This window comes from Cynoglossus semilaevis, chromosome 13 (genome assembly GCF_000523025.1).
Source record: "Cynoglossus semilaevis isolate Cse_v1.0 chromosome 13, Cse_v1.0, whole genome shotgun sequence".
Classification (NCBI taxonomy): domain Eukaryota; kingdom Metazoa; phylum Chordata; class Actinopteri; order Pleuronectiformes; family Cynoglossidae; genus Cynoglossus; species Cynoglossus semilaevis.
The window spans coordinates 17,724,898-17,738,507 of NC_024319.1; the positions used below are offsets into that span (position 1 = coordinate 17,724,898).

The window sequence follows — 13,610 nt, forward strand, 5'->3', positions numbered from 1 at the left end:
CTCTCCTTCCTTCGTGTCCAAACTCTTATACAACTCCTCATATGCCTTTTGTTTGGCGTTGGCCACTTCCCTCTTCACCTCCCTTGTCCTCTCTTTGTACTCCAGTCTGTTCTCTTCTGTTCTGTCACTGTCCCATCTCTTCTTCGCTAATCTCTTCCTCTGCACACTCTCCTGGATCTCCTCATTCCACCACCAGGTCTCTTTGTCCTCCTTTCTCTGCCCAGAGGACATACTGTACCTAGCACCTTCCTACCTGTCTCCCTAATCACCGCAGCTGTGGTCTCCCAATCATCTGGGAATTCCTCAACACGGCCCAGGACTGCCCCTTACTTCCTTCCTGAAGTCTTCACAACATGTCTCTTATCTTTAATTTCCACCACTTGATCTTCTGCTCTGTCTTCACTCTCTTCCTTTTTTTTCTCTCCCTAACGCCAAACCTGCCCATCACTTCCTCGTCTCCTCTGTTCCCTTCCCCTACATGACCATTAAAGTCTGCTCCAATCACAACTCTCTCTCCCCTGGGGATACACTCAACATCATCCGATCCAGCTCATTCCAGAAAACAAGAAGACTCATTAGTCCGGAAATGACGGTATTCTTCAATTGATCAGCCTTCTCTTCACAGTTATTACAGAGGTGCTGTCGGAGCACTGCTGGTTTATGACATCACCAAACACCTAACCTATGAGAGCGTAGAGCGCTGGCTGAAGGAGCTGTATGACCATGCTGACCCCCACATTGTGGTTATGCTAGTGGGCAACAAGACGGATTTGGATTTGGAAAGATCTGTGCCCACGGAAGAAGCCAAAGAGTTTGCAGGTACAAACACAACAACAAGTATTGCTTCTTTGCTGTAAAAAAAAAAAAAAAAATCCTAACATGTTTTTTTTTCTGTATCTTTAGAAAAGAAAGGGCTCCTATTTCTGGAAACCTCAGCCTTAAATTCTACAAATGTGGAAGCAGCTTTTAACAATGTCTTAACAGGTACTGTAATGTATTACAACTTAAGGAGTGTATGGACCGTAAGTGTTTTAGGCAGAGAACCAATTTATGTATGGACCGTATATATGGGGGTAAGTGTTTTAGGCAGAGAACCAATTTGACGAGAGTTGTCATTATTTCTTAAATGTTTTATGTTTATTTTCATTCGATTTTTTTTTCTTTTAAATCTCTCAAAAAATAAACTATTCTGAAATCACATTCTTCTCCCAAACTAAACCTGTGAAAATGATTACGATATTATCGGCCCGATATTAGCACGTGTTTTTCCTCCGATAATGACAACCTGATAACATAATGCCTGGGTTTTGTCAAATATGCTAATATCGGACATCCCTAATTACAATTGGTTCTAAATGTGAGCATTGTAAGTAAATACTAATACTAATAATAACAACATCATCTGTGTCAATGTTTTCAATCAGAGATTCATAAGAAGGTGAGCAATAAGGAAGTGGTTCGCGGCTCCATCAGCGCCGTGACTCTAAACACATCTGGTGTTGAAAAGAAAGAGGATGAGGAGAAGAAGAAGCCCTGCTGTCAAAACATCTGATGACATCATCACCCCCCCCCCCCCCCACAAACCCGGAGTACGGGTCTACGCGAACCAGCGACACACCAGAAGACGTCTTCGTGCATCCTTAACCCGTTTGCAGAAGCGGACAAGGTGGCAGGAAACACAGCAACTACTGTTATCCAAATGGGTTTTTTTTTTAAAAAAAAAATGCACGCTTAGATGACTGACGATTCACGGTTTTTTTAAAAAAAAAATAATGCACGCTTAGATGACTGACGATTCAATTTGTATAAGCTGTAGATAGAAAATGAAATGTGAACGTCGAAACGTCGAATTTTAGCCAAATAGCAGAAGTATTACTACTCCATAATATGCATTTCGCTGTAGCTCAGGGTGAGACAGCTTTTATACTGGAACCCACATGTTGAGTTGCACAGTCAGGAGGCCCTTCTCAACAAGAAAATCCGTGACGTTAGCAAACGACACGAAACAGAAGCTGAATCATTTTTGCTGTTACCGATGTACATACACAACTACAGCCCAATCCTAATGTCATGGAATAAAAATTTTTACATTTTACATGCACTCCAAAATGAAATGTTCAGAGTCAAAAAAAAAAAAAAAAAAAGTTAAGGAACGTTTATTTAAAATTGAACTAAGACAGTACACAATGTCTTAGTTTTTCCTCTTTGGTCAAATATTTAGTTACAAATTCAATTTTTTTTCTTCTTCGCTGTCTTTTTGTTGTTGTTGTTGTTCAAGTTCGTGTAGCGGTTTGTGAGAAGACAATGGTTAAACCGCTGTTTTTATGTACAACTTTTTTTTTAAAAAAACTTTGAACTGCTGTTGAGTATTTAAACACATTATATTAAAATCTAAATAATTATAGATAATTCCAACAGACTAAACTGCATCTATTTCAATTTAATGTTCAAATATAAACAGCATAGCCTACTAGACAACAAATGTGTATCTAACTAAGTAACAGCTAACTTTTAGGGTTTATCTAAATTAATTCATTGTTTTTTTTTTATTATTCTCCATCGAATCCACATAATAAAAGAAATGGTTGCAAAAGATTTCCTGAGTATTTGTGTTTCTCAAATTACATTCAAATTCACGGGTGTCAAACGACGAGATTTAAGGTACAACCTGCAAGCCATGAATATTTTTTTTTCATATATATATATATTTTATATTCATATATTTACGTATCGTATATACTGTACTGTTATATATGTTGTATATACAACATAGCATGTTATTATTTATGTTAATATTATCATTAACTAACACAATTTTTTTAATCGGGTTTTTGTTCTTTCAATTTATGATAAATTAAGTTATTTTATTTCTTTTGATAAATGTATTTAATAACGTACCATATATATCTATACCAATAAACTTAATTAACTTAATTAAATTAAGTAGTTTCACTTTGGGAGAAAACCCACAGACACAACTTGATGCAGTGATACATTCATTCTCAGTGAAGAGTGAATTGTAGGTTTTGTAAATCATTTCCGCCGCACACCATAACCATAAAAGCACACTTTAGAAACTTCAGAACAGGTGAGTACATGTTATGTTGGAGCTTGTTTAGTTATGGTGACGAAACACTGGAGATGTTGTAAACTTAAACAGATGCAGCTCTTATTAGGATATCAGTATAATAATATGGAAATGTTAATTTAACACAACAGAATGCGAAAGTTTGATCATATATATATATATAAAATGTTGTTTTTTTAAATATATATATATATATGTATATATATATATATGTATATATATATATATATATATATAATCCATATATTTAAAAAAACAACATTTTGATTAGTTAAAATTGGATGCTTTCATACTTTACATACATTATTAGAGAAAACTTTAAGGAGGGAGTTAATAAGTTAAGTGAGTCTAAGTTAAGTTAAGAGTAGTTGCTTTCATTGTAATATCTACCAACTACCTTCACTAGAAACCTTGTGGTCCTTGACGTCATGCATGCTAGTCTTGATTGGCAGTGAGTCAAACCAATCACATTAAGGTTATTAACAGGTGTCACGCGGCCATTGACCAGTAGAAGCGCGGAAAAGGGTTCAACTAAGGAATTGAGCGGACGTCGTAGTCACGGCAGCTACTGGGTAGAAAGAAGAGAACATAGTTGTCCAGCTTCAGGCTACCGTGTCCAGTGAGTCTTTATGTCCTTTCACAACTGCGGAGCCACCATCTTCTCACCGGACAGCGACTCACTGTTGCTGCCTTTGCTGTTAGTGGAGCGGTAATAAGAGCGCGTGAGGCTCAAGTCGCAAACGGAACAGCCTCTTGGTTTCACAGCTGCCTAAGCCGAGAAGAAGTTTGTCTCACTTCTTGAACGCAGAAGAGAAACTATGAGCAACAGGGAAGACGAATATGACTACCTCTTCAAAGGTGAGCTGTCGTCCACAATGAAGTTTACGATACATTTGTTGGCTTGTCATAGTCGTTATTTGTCCGCGGGTGTAATGGTAGCTCCGCCACAGCCAGGTGTAAGGAATACGTAGCGGCACCTGCAGCCTTCCCTGAAAGGTTTCAGGTAATGGCGCTGCTCTAAACCTTTGCTGTATTTGTGTTTTATTTATATATATCGATATCATATTAAGGATTCGACAATGTTTTCTTTATTGAATCGTCTAAGTGCGGAAGACAGTCATATTTTAAATGTATAGTGAAATGGAAACTGAAATGAAATGTTTTGTTCTGTTTACAAGAAAAGTGTATATAGTGTGTACCAAGCGGACAAAAGACTGCGAAACATTTCCTCCTTTAAAATTCTGTATTACCACATTTTTAAAGTATATGAAATACTTTAAATCAGTTAGTTGTTGGTTGACTTTATGCTAGGTTAGGTTTTTAAAAAAAAAAAAAAAAAAGTCGTCGCAGCCCCCTTTGAATTAACGCGGAGTTCCCTGTACTAATGTAAAACTTGTGTGGGGGTTTGATAGGTTAGGGTTTTAAAAAAAAAAAAAAAAAGTCGTCGCAGCCCCATTGTAATTAACGAGTAGTACCTGTATCTACTGTAAAGCTTGTATGGGAGAAATGGATGGAACCATCCGGTTCAAGGAATGGAGTTCTAGAAGGAGGCCGGAAGTAGCAGTTATCCAATAGGGCTGACTCCCCAGGTTATAAATAACATGAAGATTTATATGTGAAGTTTACAGGCTTAGCCTCTAGTTCCAGAAATGTCTTTTGTTAACATGTATTGTCTGTTAAGAGTAAAAAAATAACCTGAAATATAAAGAATAAAATGTCAATAATAGTTAACACCCAAAGTAGGTATTGTCTGTTAAGAGTAAAAAAAAAAACCTGAAATATAAAGAATATAAACCTAGACAATTCACTGAATACCCCTTTAATATATCTATAACAACTATAGCCCTTCCTACCAACTCTACTTTTTTCATTTTTATGTCAATAATAGTTAACACCCAAAGTAAAAATATATTCATATACTGATAAAAATGCCATTTTCAACTTAAGAGATATCAAGTAATCCTTGTGATTGGCCAACTAGAGACTATATATATATACTGTAGTTTCAAAAAGAGATTTGTTAAAAGTTAATTTAGCTTATTTCTTGGAAGTTTTTCAGGTAGCACTAATAAAGATATGTGAATTATTTTACAATTTTAGGTATAAAATGTAGCATCAAAAGAGAACAACCAGCCATGTCACGAACACTATTTTGGGAACTTTCAGTTGCCAATGGTTAGAAAACACATTTGTAACCTGATGCCACAGTCAATATGTTTTTAAATATATTGTGGAACCATGTTTTGTGAGAATATAATCCAAAATCTTGGAGCATTTGATCTATATTGGGATATAATAAATAATTATGCAGTTAAATAACATGATCCTCATTTTAACCATTAAAATAATATGTATGGAATTAAAAAAAACACAAAAACCATTGTACATGATTAACCAGTTACACAAACAAAACAAATCATTGTACATGATTAACCAGTTACACAACAGGAATAACACAACTTTTTTTTTTTTTACCACAGCATTTATTATAATGACAACTTGGATCTCAAGTCAAAACTGCGTCTGCCTTTACAGACAGTTACCAGACAGAGCAGGAAGCACTGCAGCATGGTCTTTCGTTTATTTTGTATTTTCATAATTGTTGTAGCAGTAATAACTGTTTTGGGAATGTTCGATTAGTACGATCGGAATGAGTTTGGACCACATCAGAAACATTCAATATAATCTGACATGTAAAGAGGCTGAAGACCCTTGCTATAGACAGTGATGAACCTCTGATCTCTATGATCCTTCTAAACAAGTCTATTTTGCATTGAAAGGCCTCATCCATTCCTAATCGTATGGAGGTACCTTCCATACATGCTTTTTTATTTTGGGAAAAAAAAAAGTATTCATCTGTCAGATTGCAGCCCACATATCCACGCAGAGTATTAGGATTCAATGTTACACATGAAAATGGGCAATTCTAGAATAGGGTTTAATACAGTATAATAAAGAGTCTGTTCTCTTGAATGATTGAAGCCATTTCCATTCAAGATGCCTTGACACTAACCCAAAACTTTATCTGAAAAAGTTGTTGTAATTTCCTGTTTTGCGGCAGCAGAGATTTCTCTACATAAGAAAACCATTATAATTTTCTGTGTCAAATATTTTAGGCTTTTACACAGATAATTTTATTAAACATTTTACCAATAGTCAGGCTTTTACACAAAGAATTTTATTAAACATTTTACCAATAGTCAACATCACACTTTTTTTTTTTTTTTTTTTTTTTAATTCTTCAATGAATGCAGTATTCAAACATTTATTTAATTAAATGGAGTAGGTACGTAGAGCAACTCTAGTTGTATGTACAGTATGTTGTTAATGATACATATTTCCTGTATGGCAGTCTGGCACAGCCTTGGATTTGTTTTTATCTTCCATTCAGTCAGTAAAGGGAAGGTGTGTGTGTGTGTGTGCGCTCATAGACATAGCAAATATAGAACATAAAACAAGTTTGTGCTGTCAAACTGGTCATACTTGCAGCCAGGTGTGTGTGTGTGTGTGTGTGCGTGCGAGCGAGCGCGTGTGTTTTTCAAAACACAGAAATTATTTGTGTTCATTCACTGTCATACCCCTGATCAAAAATTCATAAAGTCATGGTTTCTCTGATTAAATGTACAAATGAAGTCTGTGAAGGCTGTGTTGGTCCAGCTACTAAATCCTTAACACTAGAACCAGCTACTGCTATGGTTGCGACTCCTTCTCTCACACCTCGTTTTTAATGTCTGACTGTGTGAGTCAGGCTTGGTTAGCCCAGGGTGTGAGCCACACAAACCTGTCCTTACAGATAGGGAAATGTCAGAACAGGAAGTGTAAGGATCATGTGAGTGGAGTCTGTTTATGAGAATTCTTTCGTACTAGTTTTAAGAAAATTAGAAAATCGGTTTTTAGGACCTTATTTTTAGAAGGCTTGTAGATGTAGATTGAGTAATATTGTTGAGGATAAGGACAATACTAAAACTTTGAAAGCGACCTTTTAAAAGCATTCTGCAAACCACCATGAAAATGCATGCATATATATATACACATATATATACACATATATATATACATATATACACACATATATATATATAAATACACGGAAAAAAATTGGAAGCGACAGAAATTACAAATCGAAATTGGCCCAAAATTTCTAATCGTGCACCTGTAATTTATGTACACGAAATTGTCTGTACCCCTACGTTAAGGAAATGAAATCCAACAATGGTCACTGAAAAAACTTGAAACTGTCAAAGGTAATAATAAATTTAAAAGTTAACCAGTGATAATTAGACATTGCTGTTAAATTTTGTTCAACAGAATCCTTTAAAAACACACAAATGAAACTGTCTTTTCAGAAGTTTTTTTTTATTCATAATTACTCTAGTCGGTTTTAAGTTGTTGTAGTGAGCGTTGTCGCTTTTAATTTCAGATGGTTATCTTTGTGTATACATATACACACATAAATAATGAATTTCTGTATGTATATATGTGTATATATTTATATATACATATAGACGTTCATCATTTATTATAATATATAGATTAAAATCAGTGTATTCATTATGAATGGTGAAAAATTAATCAGATAAAATATAAAAAGATGGGGAGATGTATGCTTCTTACACATGGTCAATAAACATCCTTTTCATTTACACACCCTGTTGGCAAAGCCCTTTTGTTTCAAAGTAGCTTGAGCTAAAAAAGAAAAGAAAAAAGAAAATCACCTCAACGCCCAACATGTGTGTGTGTGTGTGTGCCCAGACGCACCTCTAGATGCGGACAGGTTTGTGCTTGTGTTTGTTACACCACCAAGTAACCTTGGGAAATGTCAAATACAAAGGCATCATTGCCAAAACAGGTGTGTAGAAAGAGCAGATGTGTAGTAGTTCCTCTTTGCTAACACAGTGGTGAGCTGATTTGGTAGGTTTACTCTTGCAGCATAGGGGAATTCCTTTTTCCGCAGGGATAGTTAAGGTTATTTAAAGATGAAATAAACTCAGGATAATGTTTTTATTATTGAAAACATACATTATCAAACAGACATGTTTAAGATTAGAAACTTGTATGCCAGATTTTAGTGCTCCGAAATACATATAAGCATTTTCTAGCTTAAGAAAATGCTTATTTATATATATGTATGTGTATATATATGTGTATATATGTGTATATATGTATATATGTATGTATATATGTATATATATGTATTTTCCCATATATGTGTATATATGTGTATATATGTATATATGTATGTATATATGTATATATATGTATTTTCCCATATATGTGTATATATGTGTATATATATGTGTGTATATATGTGTATATATATATGTATATATATGTATATATATATATGTATGTATATATATGTGTGTGTGTGTGTGTAGAGTTCGTAAAGGGTTAATATATGTACATAATATAACTATCTACTTTGTGGTTTTCTGCCTATCGTGGGTGTTTTTTTGGGTCCATGATGTGATTGTACTGCTACAAAATTGTTGTTTAAAATAAATTGTGTTTTCCACCACATGTAGTACACTTAGCTTACACCAATCGCTCACTTGATAGAAGGTCATGCTGTGAAATAATCCAGTTTGTTGTCAAATAGCCTTTTTGGTGACCAAAAAGCATAATTGTATACTTCGAATGGTATTTTTTATTGTTTATTATATGAATTCCAGTGGCCAGAAAATCGTATTTTATTCATTTGTGTGTGTGTGTTTTGAAATATTTGTTAATTAAATTTGTTCAAATACCACACGATGGTCAGACACTTTCCAGGTATTGTTAGAAATCCTTAAATAAAATAAAGTATGCCCATACAGAGGTAATTAATGGTTTGAGCAGGGAATAAATGAAGAGTAACTTGTAGAACAGATGATAATAAAAACATAGGGCTTATTCTGCTAGTACAATGTAGTGTAAATGTCAAGTAAAATATAATTATTTTGAAGAAAAAAAATCTTATATTTCCCACATTTGTGACTCATTTGAGGCTATTGTGTAACCATGTAGTGAAAATGTAGTGATTTTAAAGACTAAAGGTTTACAAGATTTCCAAAAAAAGTGCATATTCATAATAAAAAAATGAAAAAAAGAGGGGGAATATACTTATATAAATTAAAATCTTACAAAATAAAAATAAACTAAAAAAAGTCTTATTCTGCTAGTACAATGTAGTGTAAATGTCAAGTAAAATATAATTATTTTGAAAAAAAAAGTCTTATATTTGAAAAAAAGAGGGGGAATATACTCGTATAAATTTCAAATCTTACAAAATAAAAATAAACTAAAAAAAGTCTTATTCTGCTAGTACAATGTAGTGTAAATGTCAAGTAAAATATAATTATTAATATAATTATTTTGAAAAAAAAAGTCTTATATTTCCCACATTTGTGACTCATTTGAGGCTATTGTGTAACCATGTAATGAAAATGTAGTGATTTTAAAGACTCGTTTACTACTACTTACTGACTGGTTTACAAGATTTAAAAAAAGTGCATATTCATAATAAAAAAATGAAAAAAAGGCGGAATATACTTGAATGAATGTCTTCATTTTGCTATAAAACAACTAAACAAACTTGTAGCAGTTCTGTAAAAATGTAACGTGAAGAATTGTAAATATACTCTTGTAAATGTTCCATTGTAACCAGATTTGAACGTTAAGCGCGACTCTTTTGAATGTTTTTCCTGAAATTTTTTCTTTTCTTTTTTTCTTTTCTGTAGTGGTGCTGATTGGAGATTCCGGCGTAGGGAAGAGTAACCTGCTGTCGCGCTTCACCCGTAATGAATTTAACCTAGAGAGCAAGAGCACCATTGGGGTGGAGTTTGCGACACGCAGCATTCAAGTCGAGGGGAAAACCATCAAGGCTCAGATCTGGGACACGGCGGGACAAGAGCGATACCGTGCTATCACTTCTGCGTGAGTACTGAAAAGCAAATGATGGACGAAAAAGAGCAACTGATGGGAACGGGCAAATAAGTAAAAAAATAAAATAACAACAGGCACTTGACAAAAGTTAGCAATCGATATTAGCTTCCGTTTTATCATCGATAAGCAACACACGCACATTAACAAAGCAGTATATTTACGTATCTATTCCTGAAATCTAATTTTTTTCCTTTTAGAGCCGGTGCAGAATTTCAGCTGGGAATGTTTATGCAGCAATTTGACGCATTTCATTGTGTGATAAATACCCCAAATATTAAACAACTAATCATACATTGATGTCCTGTTTTGCACCCCCAGGTACTATCGCGGGGCGGTGGGAGCTCTCTTGGTTTACGACATTGCCAAACACCTGACTTATGAAAATGCTGAGCGCTGGCTAAAAGAGCTGCAGGACCACGCTGACAGCAACATAGTGATTATGCTTGTTGGAAACAAAAGTGACCTGCGCCACTTAAGGGCAGTGCCTACAGATGAAGCCAAGGCCTTTGCAGGTAACACTTCCGGTGCTGTGTGTGTGTGAGACTCTTCGTTTTTATGAGGTTCTAAAGAGCATCCGATATTTTCTGAAATCGCCTTGCAATTGCGCACTCCACAGGTAAATTTATTATTGAAGGGAGTGTTGTTAAATCTAGTGGTGGCCACCAGGGGGTACTAATGGGGATCCAGAAATGGATAAAAGATAGGAAGATAATAAGTAAGAGAAGAAAAAAAAAAAAATTTATAACAATTTGTCATGAACCATACAACACGTAAACTGCCTTAATCATCGGATTCTCACATTTCCAATGGTACCTGAACGCACCTCGTGTGATAGCTGCAACTCAGGCGGACGCCACAATCTGTTTAGACCTGGCAGTTTGTGCCCAATCTGCGTCGCTGCCATTTGCAAATATGCGAAATGGCGCCCCCTTGGAGAAACTTTATTATAGTTTAGTTTACAGTTTGTGTGTTGTGTGGATGCCCAATTTGCACAAGTTGTAATATAAAATGGTTGTAAAATATAATACAAAAAAATATAATATAATCTCAGAATGATGAAAACAACACAGTTGTTTATCGTCATCATTAAATGTGAATTAGTAATGCAGATAGAGACTTGTAATTTATATAATTATTTTTTGTTATAATAACAAAAGTATTTATTTAGAATTTAAAGTTAAGACAGTGACAGTAGACCAGTTAAACCTGTGTCCCTGCAAGCTAAAATGCTAATTCTTTTACTAGACTAGTGGTAGGTGTAGATTTATTTGTTCAGATTTGTAGGTTGACTAAATTAAGGTTATATATATATTTTTTTTATCCTGCAGGCAGCAGTGGTTTAAGTGAAATTGTGGGTTCGCAGCTCAGTGACATTTGACACTCAGTTGCAGGTCATTCTTCCAGTCATAAATAATAAATAAAGCAATTTGCTTTGGTTAATAATGTTATTTTGTTTCTCTTCTTTTTTTCTTACCTTAATTCCAACGCAATTTGACTATTTGTATTGTCGTCCAGCAGCTTTACAACATACAAAATTGATCCACGTTCATTGGTTCCAATGACCAACTAAAGTGTACAGCATTAGTTAACAACATGTTTGTCGCGCACGTTTCAGAGAGAAAAAACAAATAACCAAAACAAGAGAAACCACGGTTTCCATCTTCAAAGTAAACACAATGAAATGGCTGTCAATCTGTGCGCACTGTTTTGACCCTGCACCTCGATGTGTGTATTTGTGTCACGTCATTGTTGGACTAACGTGTGTGTGAATTTGTGCTTCGCAGAGAAGAACGGCCTGTCTTTCTTGGAGACGTCGGCTTTAGACTCGTCTAATGTGGAGCTGGCTTTCCAAACTATTCTCACAGGTGAATTGCACATTTGTTTTCTCATACATCTCATATATATATATATATATATAGTGTTCATATCAAATGCCGTAAATTGCTGAACCTCATAGTCGACAGATGACAGAATCAAACAGAATTACGTATAACCGGCATAGATATCGTGTATGGATACGACTAAGACAATAAGCGCTTAACTAACAATGTTGGTATTCTACCACTAGATGGCAGCAAAGTACTAAAACCACTGTCCTCTCGTTTGAAAAAAAAAAACAGCACTGGTTCCCTCGTGGTGCCCAAACTATACTCCTGAAAAGGCAAGATTAAAATTTAGTCAATTGCGGTGCACTTATTAGTGAACAAAATTATATTATTCACTGCTGATGCCTTCCTGGACTTTGTAGAATGAAATGATTATATCTTACCAGCCTACAATAGGACAACAACAGTTGAAATGTTAATGTTAAACTTAAGTAGCTGTTTTGATGAGATTTCAAATTTTCAAAGTTTCAAAAGTTGAAGCATTAATGCTGGATAATTGATTACTTATATGTTATGTATTCAGTTGCAATATAAAATGTATGTAGAGGATGCTGTCGTTATAGTTACACTAATGTCCTGTCCGTCAGTCTACTCCAGACCTTGGCATTGCACGGCCTACAGGTCACATCTGGTAACTGACACTGTAGTTTCATACCGAACAAACAAACCTAATTTTACACCAAAAATATTTATGAATAAAGGAAGGAAGGCAACCTCAGCTGTAACTTGACAGCTAGTGGACTCGAACAGGAAAGCTTCCTAGGTTAAGTCTGCTTCCTTAACCACCAAGCCAGGGAAACCTTCCGGACATAAGTCTGCTTCCTTAACCACCAAGCCACCACTGCTCCCCCATATACACATATATACATAGATTCTTTGCAAAAGAGAATTCTCTCAGATTAAATGTAGTCATCGTTATTAATTAAAACATGTTAGGACGCCTGCGGAAGTATTTAATTGTGTAATGTAATTAGTGACTCTTAAAAAAAAACACTGATGTTGAAATCTGGGAGGCTTTTCATTTCCAGCAGATGGTGAAACCATGCGTTCACGTCAACATAAAGTCTATAAGATTGCAGTATTTTGGTGATGGGTTCAAGCAGAGCGTAAAAAAAAATGTTTTTGACGGTATTGAAGGAGCTGTACTTTTTTTTTTTTTTTTTTTTTTTTTTTTTTTTTTTTTTTTTAACATTCTGTTTAAAATTTCAACTGCCAGATGAGAACATATTCACCATGTTTTACATTGAAAATGATGTAGTAACCCAAATTTTAGCGGCGATGATTTCACCAAAAGAAGTCAATCAAAGTGAACAAAAACCGTCACCTGGCTACCAACAAAAGATCTGTAAAAACTTACGTTTGGTTTTATATTTGGCTCAGCTTTTTTAGAACACATAGGCATCAAAACCTTTTGCCCGTCCACGGTAGTTTCTAACTAAGCGTTTTTTTTTTTTTCCACATTAATCAACTTCTTTTCGTCTTCGTCCCATCGTAGCCATCTACAACATCGTGTCCCAGAGGCAGATGTCGGGCCGAAACGACTCCGACTTCTCACCGGCCTCCAACGTCGTGCCCATCACAGTCGAGCCCACCCAAAACTCATCCAGTAAAGGCTGCTGCCAGTCCAACTGAGACCAAATCACAGGGTTGGGGGGGTTGGAGGGGGGGGGGGCACATGCAATATAGGAATGAGACTGAATTTACTATTGTTT

The 13,610-nt window shown here is 35.2% G+C and overlaps 2 protein-coding genes across 2 annotated transcripts in view; both read left to right on the forward strand.

Moving 5' to 3' along the window:
- rab25b (RAB25, member RAS oncogene family b) overlaps positions 1-1,564 on the forward strand; it is a 7,189-nt gene extending 5,625 nt beyond the window's left edge. Inside the window, exons 3-5 of the mRNA XM_008324018.2 lie at positions 626-819; positions 904-984; positions 1,425-1,564. Coding sequence (XP_008322240.1) covers positions 626-819; positions 904-984; positions 1,425-1,552 — 403 coding nt within the window. The 3' untranslated portion in view covers positions 1,553-1,564. The remainder of the gene's footprint in view (positions 1-625; positions 820-903; positions 985-1,424) is intronic.
- A 2,027-nt stretch (positions 1,565-3,591) lies between these two features.
- Positions 3,592-13,561, forward strand: rab11al (RAB11a, member RAS oncogene family, like). Its single transcript, XM_008324019.3, has 5 exons — positions 3,592-3,946; positions 9,808-10,003; positions 10,331-10,524; positions 11,797-11,877; positions 13,394-13,561. The coding sequence occupies exons 1-5, from the start codon at positions 3,907-3,909 to the stop codon at positions 13,528-13,530; spliced, it is 648 nt and encodes a 215-aa protein (XP_008322241.1). The 5' UTR covers positions 3,592-3,906; the 3' UTR covers positions 13,531-13,561.
- Positions 13,562-13,610: the final 49 nt, after the last annotated feature.